The sequence below is a fragment of the Apostichopus japonicus genome, chromosome 3, assembly GCF_037975245.1.
Source record: "Apostichopus japonicus isolate 1M-3 chromosome 3, ASM3797524v1, whole genome shotgun sequence".
In the NCBI taxonomy this organism is placed as follows: domain Eukaryota; kingdom Metazoa; phylum Echinodermata; class Holothuroidea; order Aspidochirotida; family Stichopodidae; genus Apostichopus; species Apostichopus japonicus.
Window position 1 is genome coordinate 19,844,136 of NC_092563.1, and position 19,553 is coordinate 19,863,688.

The 19,553-nt window shown below is 36.5% G+C and overlaps 1 protein-coding gene across 1 annotated transcript; it reads left to right on the top strand.

Annotated features, from left to right (window-relative positions):
* Nucleotides 1–1,314: 1,314 nt before the first annotated feature.
* Nucleotides 1,315–17,243, top strand: LOC139965377 (uncharacterized). Its single transcript, XM_071967677.1, has 17 exons — nucleotides 1,315–1,700; nucleotides 2,888–3,008; nucleotides 4,664–4,798; nucleotides 5,310–5,383; nucleotides 6,016–6,100; nucleotides 6,538–6,607; nucleotides 9,274–9,337; nucleotides 9,825–10,013; nucleotides 10,198–10,329; nucleotides 10,878–11,009; nucleotides 11,857–11,997; nucleotides 12,521–12,655; nucleotides 13,480–13,650; nucleotides 14,123–14,260; nucleotides 14,408–14,565; nucleotides 14,866–15,007; nucleotides 16,384–17,243. The coding sequence occupies exons 1-17, from the start codon at nucleotides 1,589–1,591 to the stop codon at nucleotides 17,193–17,195; spliced, it is 2,811 nt and encodes a 936-aa protein (XP_071823778.1). The 5' UTR covers nucleotides 1,315–1,588; the 3' UTR covers nucleotides 17,196–17,243.
* The last annotated feature ends 2,310 nt before the right edge of the window (nucleotides 17,244–19,553 follow it).

A 19,553-nucleotide genomic window follows, 5' to 3' on the forward strand; every position in this document is an offset into this window, starting at 1 on the left:
TTTTTTTTCGAAAATGAACAGTTTCGAAACGCACAGAACCACTTTAAGGAGTTGCAATAACACTGGTGATCTTTATGAGGTATCCGGTTATGTTATGTAAACATGGCATGTATAGATGCACGCGATGTACGCCACATGTCATGTATCCTTGTGCAATGGCAATATCGTGTCAAATATATTTGTTTTGGCTAGACCTTTGACTTCCCTGTTGGTGGTAGGTTATCGGGTTGATAATGAAGCGATTTCAATAGTTATTGAGAAATGCTTACATACGTATTCAGCTAATATACCGTCTCCACTATGTACGTAACCTTCATTGTATACGGTAGCTCAGGGAAGACGTATGACATGAAATGGGATACGACGTAATGATGTCATTACTGCAGAGAACGAAGTAACGTAGACAGATAGAGGGCGGGGAAGGGTGCAATGAATAAATAATTATTTATGGGGATGCTAGTGGCAGCAAGCTATAGAGGAAAGGTGGACATTGTTCCTATTTTTGTAAATCATTATGTTGGTTTACGCCAATCTAAATTGTCTAATAAAAATGAATATTTTAGATAGACAATAGGAAAAATTAAGAAATATTCTCTAAATAATAAGAATTCCTAAACATATAATCAGTTCAAACTTTGCCAATGATAGCTTGCATCCAAGCCACCTTACATAATGAAAAAAATTCCCCTTCCCTTAGGCCCCTCACCCAGGACGGTATCTCCTGCACGGGGTCACAAAGGGAGGATCCTCCCCGGGTGAAAACTATTTTAGGTACGCCACTGAAGAGAGGGAGGTAGAGAGAAAACGAAAGACGAAAGACGAAAGAAAGGGGCGGGATAGTAAGGGGAGGAGAGAAGGTTGGGATGTCTTATATGTAAATGGTAGACAACTCTTTATTTCCTTCACAACTCATTAGTCATTATACAGGGCGAAAATAAGTGTCATTTTAGCACCAAAAATACCGTAAACCTCAGCATTTTCTGTGGTCCTGGACCCCGACTAGGGGACCTTCAGGTTTCAGCGGACCCGTACCCAGTACACCGTACCCCGTTGGACTTGCACTTCGTTTGTCAACATCTGTCGATGTTTTTTCCCCTTTTTGTAGGGCAAAACATGCCACTACACCCCCATATTTAAATGCTCTGTTGACTCCCCTGGGGGTTGGAATCTGTTTTCAAGCTCTAATTCTTCTGTTCTCAATCCCTCCATGAAATACAAATCTACCATAGGCATACCAGTTTGTATTGTCGGTAATTCATGGCATCCGTACGAATAAATGTGAGTTCACTGCGATTGCCATTCATCACCCACCTTACAATATACCATTTTACGAGTGAGTTTCTTTATCTACAGTTGTTCAGTAGCTTTATACGGTACATGTGATTGTACAGTACAGAGGAATACCTCAAACATATGAAGTACAGGAATTTGTTTAGAACTCTAGTTATTCTACAAAAAGTGTCACAACTATTTGGCTGAAAGGTTGAAGAGGTTTCGCATAAAAAAAAAACAATTTCTATGACGAATCGACGGGTTTTTTGGTGTATCGTTCTACACGGACTACATAGTCTGTAACGGAAGACATATAATGACAGGATTTCGAGTGACGTTGTTGATAACACTGTGTCTGGTGTTGTGCCAATCAGCAAGACATGCGGACAGATATTCCATTGCAATAGCCAGTGACGATAGCTCAATCGGTAGGTATGGCAATACAGGGAGTTGTTCCAGTTTCCTGGTAGGCTTAGTCAATTTACTGTCAAAATCATAACCAACAGTCTTTCATTACTGACAAGTTATCTGGCACGTATCTATTTGCAGAGGCTGCAAAATACCCTATACGTACTTCACCATTCGTTAGGTATATGTTGAATGTAATGGTACCCAAGAGACTTTTAGTATTATTTGTGATACATCATGATATAGGCCTAGGTCTATTTAACCATGAAGAGCAAATATGGGCTGATGACCAAGAACGTAACCTCATATAGGCCTAGAATATGCACTAATTAGTTATAAATTTAATTAGCTGACATAGCTTTGTCCAGGCCTGTTGCTAGGATACGGCACCAATTGGAATATATTAGCTTAAGTTCTGTTTTCGCAAATGCGGTACATTGTGTAATAAGCATGCAGGTTTAGTGTGGTATTGATCCTATGTCCAACTGACTTTGTATAAGGCTTAGCTGGTATTCTCATTAACACCAGTGAGGCTTGTGTATTGCATTTTTCCTTGGGAAAAGAATAAACAAATGTAGCACCCGACCAGGACTTGTTGGCATGATGACTTGGTACACTCGCAATCTTCCATTTTTGTATTCGTTTCTGATGAAATCTGCGAATTGCTACTTTCCAATATACAGTCTTATTCCTCTGAGAACTTGCTTGTTCTTAGCGGTTAATTCCATTCTTTTGTCAATGTAAATCACCCTCCCACTACCGACAAGAAGCCCCCTTCTCCCCGTATGGCAATAAAGTAATGGGACAGTCACTAGGGAGCAGTTTTTTCCACATTTCTTATTGTCGGCGTAAGAGATGCAACTGCATAAATTTATTCGTTTGAGGAAACTTAATAAAAGCCGTTGTTTCTGACTTTATAAGAAAATGAACAAGTGGGCACTTGATCATTGTATCTATCAACATGGCATGCCAGATGTAGAGGTTTAAACATGTAACAGTGGGTGGGTGTAAACTCAATAATTTATCCCTGCTCTCTCTTATCCTGTGATGGGATAAGAGAAGATCTCTTATAGTTGCAAATAACTTCAAAGTGTTTTCTTTGCTATCTTTTAATTAATATGAAACAAAAATGTTATCAAACTGCTAATCCACTAAGTAGTCTGCATAAGAGAATGTGTAAAAGTATTGTTATTGTTATATTTCATAGATGAGAGGCAAAGAGGGCGAAATTTGCTCTCCGCAGTTCTAACTGCCCCAAATATTCCGGAATACAGAATCAATTCAGATCTGACAGATATCCGCGGATCATCAACGACATACCTACGCAAGTAAGAGCTAACGCATAAGACTTGATGAGTTGTTCAAAACATACAGGTCTAAAAAGACTTTAAAACGAATAATGGTGGTGGTAGTGGTGGTAGCGATAGTGATGATGGTGGTGGTAAATGAATGAATACATACGTCAATCAATGAATCAATCAATCAATCAATCAATCAATCAATGAGTCAATGAATGAATCAATCAATCAATCAATGAATCAATGAACCAATGCATGCATAAATGAATGAATCAATCAATGAATCAATGAACCAATGCATGCATAAATGAATGAATGAATGAATGAATGAATGAATGAATGAATGAATGTATGAATCAATGAATCAATGAATCAATGAATCAATGAATGAATTTATGTTTATCTCTTTACATTAAAAAAAAAATTTCTAATGTTTTTTCCCTGCTGTCTTGATCGATGATAGCAGGGTTCTACGTATAAGTACGTAAATGTTAAAAATGTGGTATGTCTGTTCTTGATGAAGGTAACAGGGATCTATACGATGATGATGTGGTTTTTGTGTGTGACGTCTTGGCTCGTAAACTCGATAATTCAAGAAAGTTCATGATGCCTTTGAAGGTCAAATATACTTTTAAGTCACAAGAGTATAAAGTTTCGGACCATGTTAACATATCGTAACTACAAAATTAAAGCTTCCATAAACTGATACTCTGTATGTGGATGAACCGTACTATTTTCACACAAGATAGACCTTGGGCATGGAGACAAACAACTTTAAACCACTCTCAACCAAGGTCTCCGATACATAGATACCGTAAACAAGTGATCATTACTGTGATACATCGTCACTTGTGGTATTGTCATATTTGTAGGTCAAAGGATTTTGGACGTCAACATGAGTCTTTAGAGCTAATGTTAGTATTACGAAGTAAATACCCTCACCTCTGCTCTTGCGTTCTTAGACTTGATAGGCTATGTTCGCCATGGTTACACTACGTAGTACAGGTCACAATAAGTTTGGTCGTTAAGCTGTCCTCCAATATAAAAAGCACATACAACACTGGAGACCAATCTCACTCAGTTCCTATCGGTGGTGTTCGAATCTTTACGCCAAGCCGTAGTGGAAAGTTCCATTCAGTATAGTGCCGAAATTGTCGGTACAAGTAGTAGTAGTATATTTTGGTATTGGTAGGACGCCTATGGTTATTAACTAACGAGCAGCTGCTGCGCTTGGCTTAAATTAACTAAAGTAATTAACCGAATTACCCACTGTGCAGACTGAAGGTGAAAGTTAAAGAACCGAGATAAACTGAGCTCACAGAGCAGTAATCAATGTACGCGGGGCAATGCCGAACAAATAAAGTGAAAGCGTTGAAGTTCTACGCGGTAAGAATGTACTTACATGACTAGGTGAATTTATGCTGCGAATAAAGTTCCATACGTCGCGTAGTTCTCAAGGCAAGATTTTTCCAAAACAAAGTTCGAGTCCCTTAAACTATTTCGGGGCAACCCGTCACAAAGAAACTTCCAGAAAATTGGTATATGGCGCCAAGTACTTGAGCGTAGTAATCCTATGGGCATATTGGTATATGTCATATGTCATATTGGCATTGTATCATTAAAGGTCTCAAGTCGAACATTACAAAAACTCACTAAGATTGTTGGATTTCTGTTTATTTACACAGTTTTGTGTTCAGTAATATTCAAACCGGAAACTCAGTGAGATTCACGAAGCTGGATGACGTCACAGCGGAATTGGTTACTTCTGACCTCTCTTTAAATATAAGAGCTGACTGGGAAACGAGAGTGTCGTCACTATTGTAAGTTGCTACATCATATATATATATATATATATATATATATATATATATATATATATATATATATATATATATGTATATATATATATATATATATATATATATATATATATATATATATATATATATATATATATATATATATATATATATATATGAACTATACTTGTAATTTACAATAGTTGTATAATTTCCAAGTATAACGTTTGTTGGTAAACTGACATTTTAGTGAGTTGTATTCAGTACCTCCTTAACTTGGTATAGGGTTAGGTTTGGGATCGAGGGGGGGGGGGTCTGGCTTAGGGTAGCCGTATAACCGTCACTGTTGCTTATCAAACCTCATATTTGATTCCAATGGAAATAAATTAACAAGGGCAATAAGACACACGAACTTGCTTTTTCTTATTAGAATACAAGCGAAGCCAACTAAGGCTAAAAAAGTGAAAAGGTAAAGAAGTGACCCCAAAAAGGAATAATTTAAACTCATATTGGTTATTACCTTCTTTCATAGTTTTTCCGCACACGATACTGGAACGTTATCCTACCAGTTGGACCCAGCAAGACTAAACATTGTTTACAGCTACAGTAAGTTCTTATATTATTCATTTGTTTTTGGTTTTGTATAAGTGTCCATTTCACCCCTCCCCATCCCAAGACATTACTTTCTGTACATATAATACTTACATACATACATATAAACATACATACAACAAATACAATACATGACTTCTTATTTTGTATTCGTCAGAAACATTCTTACCATGCTATGCTATAATGATTAATTATGTAGTGTGGTGAAATGCTCCAATTTACGGTGTACAAAAGTTATTGCAAGCATCCGATCAAGTACCCTGTACTAATTAAATTTTGTTAAACGCATTTGAGATTTTGGGCGAAGATTTGAAAGTAATTTACACACCATCAAAAGTATTACGCTGATCCATGCTAAATAAATTGTTACCAATTTAAAGAAAACATGAGGTTACAGTAATTTTAGATATTTTCGTTAGTATGATTAATCCACAGTTCAAAACAGGTGCGAATGTGATGTTACATATTAATTGTAAGTATTTTCGGCATTTCTGTACTTAATCTGTATAATAATTATATTATACATCATAATTACCGTTACATTAGTGTTGAAATGATCAGTTTGATTAATAAGGTATTTAGTCATTCTCATTTACAAAAAAAAAGTAATTATTGCGCCTATGCAGATCATGGTCCACCAGGAAAACTCGAACAAACAAGGTGCACTGGAGATATTGACTTTTCTCATCCAACTACAACTGCCGACACAGGGTAAGATATGTTTGTCATAACTTTGATTTCATGCCCTATAACGTTACACATCTAGAAATTTGTGCAATCACATTTTGGCATCTTGAAATCTGTGCAATCACATTTTTGCATCCTAAAATCATGAAACGTGATCATGAAATTCATGAAATGTCTATTTTCAAGTTTGGTTTGTTGGTTACAGCTGAGGTGACACAATGTTTGTGGACTAACTTCAGGTGAAAGGGATCGTTAGTTGTTGCCAAACACTTAAAAAAAATATGGAATGTCGAAAAAGACTAAATTATACATGAAATAAATCTCCACTACAATGTTCGATCAATACTACTTTATAACGAGGGCACATGCATCGTCTGATAAAGCTATGCCACTTAAGCACCTTACAAGGACAGCTTGGGAACGGTTTTGTAACCACGTTTTAATTATTGACTACTTTTCAGTGATTCCTGGATGTACACTCTTGTCTTGGATTCAGTTTCAGATGATATTGAAGTAGAAGTCACTACGGGGGTTAGTATTCAAACTTGAAAACATCAAACTGACATGAAAGTTGTGCCAAAAGAATCGAATATAAGTCAGTGGCGCAAGACTCCTTAGAGAGGATTGTAAGAGGAGGGCTATGCCACTGCCTTCTGGAAATATTATTATGATTAAGGCTGCTTAGATGAAATATGGTGGTACTTTGCGACATTTAAATGTAACTATTTGCTCAAGAGTTTCCAATTTTTAGGTCATTCTTCCCGATGTTTGCTTTCTTAGGTCAATGCGATTTCTTCATTGAAATTGTTTTCCTTCACTATAGCAGAATCGTGGTTAATCAAAACTCCAGTAAAAAATGTTTCCCCGAAAGAAAATAAAGGGCAGTATTGTAGAAAAGTTAGCATACATAGGTTCCGGATGTGTAACCTGATTATTTCGCAGATGACATTGCAAGGGCCCTACCAGTACCGCTCAAGATATTTCAAAAGGGGTTATACACGTAATGCGTAAGGTTGTAAGATACTTTTTTGAGTAGTCACATCAACAAATACGTGTGTTTCTAGTACGTATTCTGCCATGCAACCAGTTAGTTTCGTTATATATATTTCGTATTATTTATTTATTTATATATATATATATATATATATATATATATATATATATATATATATTACGACTTTCCTTACCGGTTTAGAACCTCTGGACATACAATCAGCGTCCATGGCCTAGTTGGTTAGGGTGTCCGCGTACAAAGCGGGAGGCCCGTGTACGAATCCCGGTGGAGGCTGGAAGTTTTTCACGGTTCTTGATTTTCCAACTCATTACGATTATCATTTATATATATTCATTTGCCTTTGTCGTTTACCTCCATTTCATTAACATAAAGTCTGTTCAAAGTATCTCTTTCGAGATCCGGCTTTAGGAATCACAAATGATTTTCGAGTTGGTTAGCATCATGTTTGATCTCTAGAGTAAGGCAAAGTATGTCACCGAAAACAGAACTAGTATTGTTCGATACAGGTGGCAAACGCCTACAGTGGAATTACGACCTTCCTTACCGGTTTAGAACCTCTGGACATACAATCAGCGTCCATGGCCTAGTTGGTTAGGGAATCCGCGTACAAAGCGGGAGGCCCGGGTTCGAATCCCGTCGGAGACTGGAAGTTTTTTCACTGTTCTTGATTTTCCAACTCATTACGATTTTCATTTACATATATATATATATATATATATATATATATATATATAGATAGATATATAAAAAGATATATTTCCAAAACAACCTCCACGTCGCTGCAGTCCTGTGTTCTATCGCATCTTGACTATTGCAATGCGCCCCTTATTGAACTTAATGGACTTGAAAACATCAACATATAACACCAATTCTGAAAGAGGTCCACTGGCTTCAAATTGACGATAGAATCAATTATAAAATCCTAGTGCTAGTGTTCAAAGCAATAAATAGTTCAGCGCCGATCTACTTACATGAACTAGTCCAAGAACACAGGCCAAGTAGGGTACTACGATCATTATTAATATTTTCACTAGTTTTTTATTTGCGTTAACTTTTTGTTGTTTACTTACGTTACCCTATAATGGTACCAACCAAAGCTGCAGGTAAACCTCTTGGGAAATGACAGAGTGCCGTCGCTGGCCAATGGATTTGTAATAACAAAGTCTTCGGCTTTGAGTACAGCATTTTTGTATGTTGCCGTGTTGAACGAATGTAACCGTAATCATAATTACAGAGTTTGCGATCCGCGTTATAGTCATTACCGATTTTGCAATCCGAGGTCCCCCTCACAAGTTTGCAAGGTCGTTAGAGGTGACTCCATAGTGACTCCATATTTTTCCCTTTTAGGAAACCAAACAGGGAACATGCATGTTGTAAACGTTATAGCCTATAGTAGACAGAGTACAAGTATTTTGAATTTTGAATTCAAAATTGTTCAAATCACGTTCTAGCGCGTAACCTGATTGTTTACTCTCAAGTAATCATGATAATTCAATGACTCAATTATTTTTTATTTGAAAAATATCAATATGCGTATCACTGTCAATGAATATCAATCGTTGTATGTAAACAAATTTAAGTGCAGAGTATGAATTTTGGAGACGGCTAAATAAATTAGTTTTAAGAATACATTATTTTTGTTTGTATTGACAGGTTGAGCTCAGGCGCAAAACTAATATGTTGTATACGGTTTAAACACTTTATAGCTGTAGTTCTATAACACATCAACATTTTTATTTAGAAATGGCTCTTTAAAGAGCTGAGGTTTGTCAATTAAAGTGACTGAACTGTACACTGTATAACACATGCAGCTTGGTCAGTTCCACAGGAAAACAAAGAGTTTAATGTAAAGAAGCACAGATGTGACAAGCAAAACACGTGTTGAATATCAGCTCTGATGTTAAGTTAAATAAAGAACTTGGTTTTGTTGAATTATCAGAATTTATGAAATAATGAGTAAAAATTAACACTTAAGCCCGCTGCACACTGCATGACTGGTCCCAACTGGTGATCAGTCTTGCAGAAAGAGGAATTTACGTCATCATCAATTTAGCCTCAAAGGAGAATTTCAGACCTTTAACATATTTTGGTCCATTCTGTAATTTTCATGGACTATATTATATCAATACTAAAGTTATCACTAAATTTATCAATTGAACCGCTGTGATTTCTTCCCATGTAGATTTGTGGTTTGTTCGACCCAAGCGTTAACGACGTCGCGGCCATTGGCCTACAGGCGAATGTAGGTAAATACAACATTCCATTTGTAAGTGAACTGTATATGCAAGCTCATGCATTAGACATCTCGAATGACAGCTCATGGAACAAGAAAAATACACGTAAATAGGATACACAATGTACAAAGCGGGTAACATGTAAAGAATGTCGCTCGAAACCAGAAACCCAATACATTTACAGATGCACAAAAACAATTATTCTTACTAAACAAAACTGTTATTGGTCGGTAGAGATAATACATACTTTATTTATGACGATGTTGGTGGATTACATTACCTGTAGCTTACATAAAATGATCGCATAGACAACGAGTTGGACATTATGTAGATTATTTAAAGTAGTGAATAAACTCGAATGGATATAGTTTTATCTTGGTATTCAATTATTTCAAGTAAATTACAGAACGAAGAGGAACAAATTCCTTTGTCTTGAAGTTAGCTTTGTGATTTTGATTTGAAACATTCCATCAGTTGCAATTGCAATTCTTCTTACCAGATATGTTTGAGATCAAATGTCCACCTGTTCCTCACGCTATATTCGCCGGTTGTGCAAGGACACCCAATAGCGCATGCGCCGTGGCCTGTGAAGATGGTTACGTCACGAGTTCAGCTTTAGTTCTCAACTCTATCGTAATTTGCATGAGGGGCGGCGTTTGGAGCGTACCAGAGGATTCCGTGTGCGAAGGTATAGCCGTCTCATAATATAGGCATAAGTGTAAATAGAATGAGTAGTATAAATGAATATAGATAGTAAGAGACAGTGGTGAGTGGAGGGTTCATTCAACTTTGGGAATTGTTTTACACATTTCTGTGGCCCTACCATGAAATCTGTGTCATAATATTGAATGTTCATACTGCTCTTTTTTCAGTTCCATCTTGTGAAAATTCAGCTGGAAGCTGTAGAGGAGAAGGAGAGATATGCGTGGACGATACACCATCTGGTTTCCATTGCGAGTGTCGACAAAGTTATGTTAGGAATTCAGGTGACACCGGATGTATTGGTAAGGTTAATCGATGATAAAAAATAACAAAATAAGTAATATAGTGCGCGACTTTATATTATTTAACTGACGGATCACTATAGAGGCACAGTTTAACCCCTCGTCAAGAAGTAAGACAAATGTAGTTTAATTTTACATCAATTGTTCCTCATTTTCAATGAAACCTTCCTATTATCCTATTATATGAGTACATTTATTTTATTTTATTTTTACATAGTTTGCAAGGAATAGATATGTTGCTGTGTAAAGTGTTGTACATTAGGTTGTTCGTAACACAGTAACATGTGTTACAGGAAGTTGCAGGAGCTTCGATTGGGACGTACCATATGATTCTGTATGCGAAGGTATCGTCATCTCATAATATGAGCATATGTGTAGATAGAAAGATTGGTGTAATAAAATATAGGCCTAGATATTAAGAGAGGGTTGTGAGTGGAGGGTTCACTCAACTTGGGGAATTTCTTTCACATTTCTGTATCACTACCATGAAATATATGTCATATTTATCATATATTTAATATAAAGCATTTACTCGGCTCTTTTCTCAGTTGCTTCCTGTAAAAATTCAGCTGAAAGCTGTATAGGAGAAGGAGAGATATGCGTGGACGACACACCATCTGGTTTCCATTGCGAGTGTCGACAAAGTTATGTGAGGAATTCAGGTGACACCGGATGTATTGGTAAGGTTAACCGATGGCAATATAAATATAAATATATATATATATATATATATATATATATATATATATATATATATATATATATATATATATATAAGTTTAGTGTGTAAGTCAATGTAACTGTCGACCTAAGGTAGGATCCATAGTTATATATATATATATATATATATATATATATATATATTATACATATATATATATACACCTTAACATACGAGAACAGAGGTCTCTAATGCCGAAATTATGTTCTCTCACCTACTAAACACACTGTAATTTGAACCAGTGTATACTAATATAGAGTTCCTTAAACTCATGCGAAAAGTTTCTTCTGTTCATTCGTTTTATATACAAGAACTTGTAACGAGCTCAAGAAACTGTTTTGATTAGAAAGTTAAAATGTTAACAGAAATAATAAATACACTCAAACGTATCTCTGTTAAGTTTTTGTGAATAAAGATATGTGTAACAGTAATATTACCCTTACTTTTTCTACTTTTTTTCTACATGGATTAGTGTTCCGAAATGTTGATAAAATTGCATTTTATTTTGTAATCAAGATATTTATAAATTAAATATTTTATTAAGCATTTATGTCTAGCCGCTTTTGTCAATACTCTATAAATTTTTGCATCTGATACAATTGTCGACAATGCGTTCATATACTCGCTTATTAAATTTAAAATCTGTTAAGTTGTATATTTGTACACATCAATGTTAACATTCGTATACAATATCAATACAACCAGGGAACTTCAAGAAACTATTCCTGGTCTTATCAACTCTGTTGGAACTTAACCATCTAGTAGGCTATACAGAATTCACGAAAATGTGGTAATTTCGTCCGCAGTTTTGGAAGAGAGACTACAGTTTGTTGTTCGCCCAGGAGATGTTACTGTTGACAAAGGAGACCAAGCTGAGCTACTTTGCGAAGTTAACACTGACGAAGCAAGTCTGTATTGGTATAAAGGGACGCGTCAACTTCAATCGAGTAAACTTCTTCAGTTAATTATTTCCCTTTCTCACCAGTCATGATTTTTTTTTATAGTATATACACATAGTGATAGTTTAAGAGATGTTTGCCTTCTGTAATGCTATCGTAAATTCTAGATAGACAGAACATGAGAAACATTGCGTTTTTAAACTTAAAAATTTATGGATAAATCTATGAACAGGTAATATATGAAAATAGCCAAAATAAAGTTTGTACAATTTATCTGTAAACATTGAAACCCTCAAGAAACTTTTAGTTGATAGTGTGAGCTACTCTTGGTCAGTCGGGACTACCATTCTTATCAGGTATGTGAGACGACTAAACGTATGTCCAAGTTAAGTATCTTGTTGATGCGCCCCAAAAGACTACTTGCATGACTATAATGTTATATATACAACCGTAAATATTCTGTCGAAACTCATCCGTTACGTTGAAATATTCTACACTTTGTACGTTAACTTGTCCAGGTTAATTTCAGCAGATTTCCTAATATGATATTTTTCTGTATTTTTGTTTCCAGGAGATTTGGAAGACGGTGTTTTTGTTTCTAGTAACATGGTTACATTTCCCAGAACCGAGACCAAACACGCCGGCAAATACACTTGTGTAGCACGGTTGCCGGGAGGGACAGAAATTCGAGCGACAGCTTTACTAAGTATGCATTTTTTTTAAGACTTCGATGGGCACCAATAATTTAAGGAGGGTCACATTACATGTGCCATGTAACTTTTGAAGCTTGTGTACAACTGATGGTGGCACAGATGGAGGGGGCGGGGGAGGGAAGCCCCATATTTCCTGCAGGGAAGGGGGACGCTCCCCTTTACAACGTTCTGGCTACGGGCATCGCGGAAAATTATGTCATCGACGCCTCTATTTGAACTCTTTTATTTTTCGGACTTCTTAATTATTCACACCGGGCCCCTGCTGTCCCACACGACGCCCTCTCATAAGAAAAGCTTTGGATATATTGAAGCAGATTCAAATGTGGGGTATTGTTACTTCTTACAGCATTTTTTTCCATTGTGGATCATTGGTTCAGTTAGTGCACATTAGTTACATCATTATCCATCGATTTAAACGGGAAGAATGAAATATAATTACATAAATGTAACAGAAATACGGAGGTGCTGAAGGGACAAGTGTTGAAGACACAGTGTTGTAAAACATGAAAATACGACAAATTACAATTTTTGACTTGTTGTCAAGTTAAGTGTAACACAGTAACTCAGCAATTTGATATTTCCTTCCATGATTTAATGTTATCCGCGTAAGTTGTCAACTCTACAAAACGCGACAAACAATTCTATGTAGACGAAAAAAGCAAAATAGTTTCATTATTTGGGTCTAAACTAGAAAATTGATGTTAAAATGACTCAAAACGTGTCATAGATGGACAAACGGAGTAATTTTGGCGTTCTAATGACACATTTGCATAACTTTACCCGCTAACTTTCTGATTTATATTTTTTTTTGTTACAGGTATTGCCTCTCCTGACGTTACTACACCTGCCACCGTATTTGAGCCTGTCTTCAGTAGGCGCCCTGAAGATACCGAATTAACTCTCGGGCATGTTGCTCAGTTTCATTGTGATGTCGATATTGCCAATGCTGAAGTTAATTGGTTTAAAGACGATATCCAAATTACTGTCGGTAATAAATTGTCTAGATACATGTTGCTGATTTTTTGTTGGTTGTCATTACGTCATTCCCCCCCCCCCCCCAACGAGTTCATTGTAGGCAACTCGCAACTTGAGAAAGTAGGATTTTGAAGAAAAAAAAAGAGCAGCATCTAGACCCAGTCGCTGCTCAATCAATGGGTCGCCACCCAAACCCTTTACGGTGTTTCGTGGTATAGCGGTAAACAAGAGATGAAAAGATCGGTGAATATCGTCCCTCTCTCGCCAAGACCCCCCCCCCCCCTTCCACGTGGTGATTAACCATCAGTCCCCATTTTGTGATTTTAGGCATACGAAATGTATGGCTTGCGACTGTAGCGTAGAGAAATCATAATATAGGATACCAAGGAAATAAAATAGTGAAGCAGGGCTAAGATGAAGTTGGCGCCCCTATTCTCACTATTCCTCTTATAAATATGGGCACTTTATTTTTATATTTCTCACAGGAGGAAATTCTAAAGGACTTCTTATACTACTTGACAATAGCTTGGTAATAGCAAATACAGAAATCCATCATCAAGGTTCTTACCGATGTGTTGTGACCAGCTCAGATGGTAGAAGAGCCGAAGCTACTGCACTTGCTTGTGAGTTGCATTTACTTCTTTTCATACATTTTCTTTTTCAAAAGAATTATTCCTTTAAATAAATGCAACTGATTTGTACTGTCTTAATAGACTCAATTGGGAAACTATGAACGAAAAGTGTGATTTTTGTCTATTTCAACTTAACAGACTTTCCCACTAGCTATGTGTTCGAATCAGTTCCGTCTGATGGAACGGTTTTCGATGGAGAAGTCTACCACCTGACTTGTGCTTTGAGAATTGCAACGCTAACACTGAGTTGGTTGAAGGATGGTGCGCCGTTGATTTACAGCGAACGAATATTCAAGGTATTGCGTTTATGCCAGTTTTAGGAATATAAGATGATTTATCGTCTAGATGTAATATATGTGATATATGACAAGTGATAAACAATTTTTGGAAGGTGCTAGGGGTATTCAGTCTGATGCCAAGAGATCCCAAAGTTAGCCATTTTTAAGTGGGTCCATTTTCTGCCTTTTTGCCAGGTGGAAGAGTTGAATGGTAGGAGAAGAAAGGAAAAAATGATGAAATGGTATAAATTATAGCACTAATTTTACACGTAGATCCATACCGTATATACCATTATACTCTTGAACTCCTCTTTACAGTTAGGTGGTGACGTTCTGTTACGTGACGCTACAGCCAACGACACCGGTCAGTACGTATGCGTTGCATCCGATAGTGAGGGCCACACAGTTGCCCAGGCAACAGCAGTAGTCGAAGTAGTAACCCATAATCTAAACGATTTTGGTAAGTTATTGTACGGTCGAAACATATTCTTTATCTAAACTGGGCAACTAATTGTGTTTCGTTTCGTTACAAATCCGCACGACCTAAATATATAGGCAGACGGTAGTGTACTCTACACAATCCGAAACACGCAGTAGCAGCATAGTGTATTAACTTATACATGCAGGATTCCATTTCGTTGAATGACTTATTAAAACTACATTATAAACACATTTTTGTGCCATTGATTTTTAGTATAAAATTGAACTATTTGTAGTTCTTAATAGGTGATAAAATCTCTGTTGTAGCAGTTTCGTCCATCGTGAAGCTATTTACTGTAGGACTTTGCCGGGAACTAGTAACCAAACTAAATTAGGCTCTTTAAGACTCTGGACTGAAATTCTTGCAACAGTTCAACTGATTCTACGAGAGGTGACGAAGTTACTTGAAAACTTGTAAAACGAAATGAAACAATTGAAAGTATGACTGTTACGGTGTAGTAATTGCAGTAATGAAAACAGCATGTATTTAAATAACTGGTTTAGTGACTGAATTAATATTCCATAAATTAAACCTTAGACGGAAATGCTAGAAGACACGTTCAGCTTTGGTTTAACGGTATTCGACTATAGCTGGTGACAAAAAAGTTTTTCGAGTGCACCATACTAACTTTTCTCAGATTGACGCTATTACACGTCCTGTGTATATAAAAGTGGTGATATTATTGATGTTCAATCCTTTCTTACCTGTCTTCTCTCAAATCATGAACTTACCTATCTTCTTAACATGCCAAACTTAATAGCGCTTTTAGCAGTGCGCTTTGCTATGCCACTGCCTTCCGAATCTATTTTTCTAACTTAAAACACCAAAATTCAAGACACAAGTTACATCTGTTCGAATTGTCTTAGTTTTTACATGATTTCTAGTCTTCCTGCTATCAGCTAGTCCTGTTTTAGGGTAAACTTTACTATTTGTGTATGTTTTTGTCCTTAGAAAAGTTCGTTAGATGTATGCTTCGTAATCTTACTTTTAGATGGTATCTATAGAAGTATTCCCATCAATAGTATTGTCATGTTAACACGCAATTATTAAATTTCGTACTTGAAGACGAGAAAGTGGTAAGAACTGCTATCTTTATGAAATCATACCTAGAGCATCAAACGGTTCTATATGAGATATTGCTAGTTACCACTATATGGATACTGATTACGGTGGTCATTATAATGTTAAAACATCTAAACATTTGACTTTGCTGTAGAGAAATATCTCTGAAAGCAATTGGTTCACCACCTATGGAGAGCCGTTCTTTAAACTGACTGAAGCAAAGGTAAATAAATCAAATATATTAACTTTGTTCAGTTATCATTTGAGTTTATCATTCTTTTTTTTTTTTACAGATTGCGGAATTGTTACATCTTCTGAGGTCTTAGATGGTGCCAACAGTAGACGTTTGCATAGTGGTCGTGTTGTTGGTGGGCGGGACGCAGTGAGAGGCTCCGCCCCTTGGATGGCCAGGCTCTATATCAATAGACTGGGTGTTAGAGGTCACCTGTGTGGTGGTTCCCTCATAGACAGACAGTGGGTAGTAACCGCTGCTCATTGTTTTGATACGAAAGTTGAGTTGCGCGCCGAGCATCTATTTGTACGACTGGGGGATCATGACACATTGATCGACGATGAAGCTGAAATATCTATACGGGTAGAGGCCTTCTACGTGCACGAAAACTTTGTCAGCGAGACGTTTAATAACGATATTGCTTTAATAAAGTTAGCCACACCATTATCGAGGTACAGCGATTACATACGTCCAATCTGCTTGGCAAACAGGACAATCGATAAGCGACTGACAGCGGACCGTGTATCTGGGCGGGTAAACGGATGGGGATCTACCACTGATGGGGGTGCTGAATCAGTTTACCTACAAGAGGTATACCTGCCATATAACACATTTCGTAAATGCAAGAAAAAGTATCGCGAGAGAGGTATCATTTTTACGAAAAATATGTTCTGCGCTGGTTATAGGAGAGGTGGAGCCGATGCTTGTCAGGGAGACAGTGGTGGGCCATATGCGGTAAAGGAAGCTGATCGTTGGTACTTGATTGGTATTGTTAGTTGGGGAATTGGTTGCGGTGATGCAGGAAGTGACGGGGTTTATACCAGATACTCAAAGTATCACCAATGGTTGGAAAGAATAGTAAACGAATCTTGAATGCTTGAATTGATACAAGAGAGTGGTGTTTTGTATTTAGTATTCTTACTCATATAGATAAATAACTTCTTCAGCCTCTGAAGAAGATCCTGCTAGGATTGAACCGGCAGGCCCTCTTACCTTCACACATTTTCTTTGCTCTTTAGTAGATAAGCAGTTTGCTAAAAAATTTTCATTTAGATAGATAAGTTGACTGTTGTAACATATATATAGTTGTTACAGTACAGATATATCTTTTGTATAGATAATTAAAATGTATAATAGTTCAATGCGCAAACAAACCAATCTAACCGGGTTTCATGACATTATCCTCAAAGTTGTTATGGTTCGACCAAGGCCATACGGTAATGGTCCATCATATTTACATTTAGACACAAGGACAGAAAAGAAATTTTTATATAATGAATCAATAGTCCTGTTAAGATAAATGTATAACCTGTCGATCTAAAAATTGTTTACATATGGATAGATTTCACGAAATCTGTTGCTGATAATTAGTAAGCGAATGACCTAAACTCTTGTTTGAAGTGTTAATTTATAATGTTCTGATACAAAATATGGCAGAAATTATCCAGCCAACTGTCTTTCTGGTTTCATGATCATAGCTGCCTACTAAGTAGGACACAGAACAACTTTTGCGTTTCGTCAGTATGGCGTTACCAAACGATCGGGAATTCATATAGCCATCATAATTGCCTTTGACGTATTTATGAACTATATATTTATATGTCAATTTACATACTACGAATACACTAAAATGGAATAGAATCGAATAAAAATAATCAGAATCAACTAAAAAGTTTGTTGAAATAAAACGTGCCTTAGTGTTATTTTCTACATTTTGAATCCATCTAGATTGAAGTCATATATACTCTCATATACCAAAGCAAAAATCTTTTTCATTCAGAGTGATATGTAGATCACACGAATCTAAAACCTGAATCATTCGGCTGGATCCTTTGATATCCTGTGAAGAGTAACAGGCAATTAAATTATAATCAAGTTTATTTTGACGTACATAATAGTTCTTGAAGTAGGTGAATATGCAAAACTGTTGAAGTAGAATAACGTTACTTGACTGTTAAAAATGCCTGCGTTTATAAATCATCTGCTGTGTATCGATTCAACGGTAAATATTCATTTAGGGAAGGGTCGACAAGCAAGCCAGCTTAATTATGTTTTACTCACTTTTGGATGCTTCTTTCGCAACTACCGGTCTTGTACATTGAGTATCCGAAATTAAAATTGAGCAAATTCCACTACTGTCTCTTCCGGCAATGAGGGTTAATAATAATTGGATTGACCCAATTAAGAAGGGTAATATTTATGATAAGAAAAGCGTTTTCTGGTTTGAGAAGGGCCTGCTTCGATTTGTATGATATTCTACTACATGCTCCGCATAGGTATTGAATATAAAAAAAGTGGTTGAAATTATACAGCCACGTAGTAGAAATACATCGATTTACCTATATTTAAGTACATTACTTCCAACTACAATGTGCGACGTTTATTGAGTTCCACAGAGGTATATTCATTTTCTCTGTTGTCCCTAATCTAAGTATAGCAGTAACAATCGGGATACCTATTTGGCCTTAGTTTGATGACGTGGCACTCTAAGGCATGAACATCACTCATCTATACTTTGGGTATCATTATAATCGTGTTAAAAGCAGCGTAACAGGGTTTTAAATCAATGTAGGTAAGACTTAGTTTTTCAAAACAACATTCTATGCACATAAATATCCTCAAAATATCACAGGTAGAATTTTTTCTAGATATGACCTACCGGCACTGTTACAAATAATTTACACAAAAATATACTTCATTGGTTCGTTGTAGGTCTAACATTTAATGTGACAAACGTCGAACTATTCTTAGTTACAGGAAACTCTAGAGAAGGCACTTTTTTTTGGGGGGGGGGGGGGCTCACATGGCGACAAAAATACTTTTCCTGAACATATTTGGTTTACCACAACATTTCAGCCAAATCGGATGAAAATGACGAAATGTCAGTCATTCAAAGACGTTGGCAAAAGTGACAGAATTTTGGCAGAATTGCACAATAGCTATAGCTCAGCTGAAAGCTTTCATCTTAGTTACAAAAACCACATTATGAACGCTAGACGTGGAAAGGAGGATAGCCACAGCATTGAAAAATATTGAATGGTATATAATGGTATATTGTTGTAGTTTATTGATTATTTGATTTTCAGGTAGCCATTAGGGTCTTTCCCTATGGATGATAATCGACCTTTTGAGGAAGTTGTAGAGATGATCAATCTAACAGAAACTACAGGCCGGGGAAAAAATTCTATTAAAAGTATAAAAAGAAATCGTTGAATAAGGTACATCTGCACT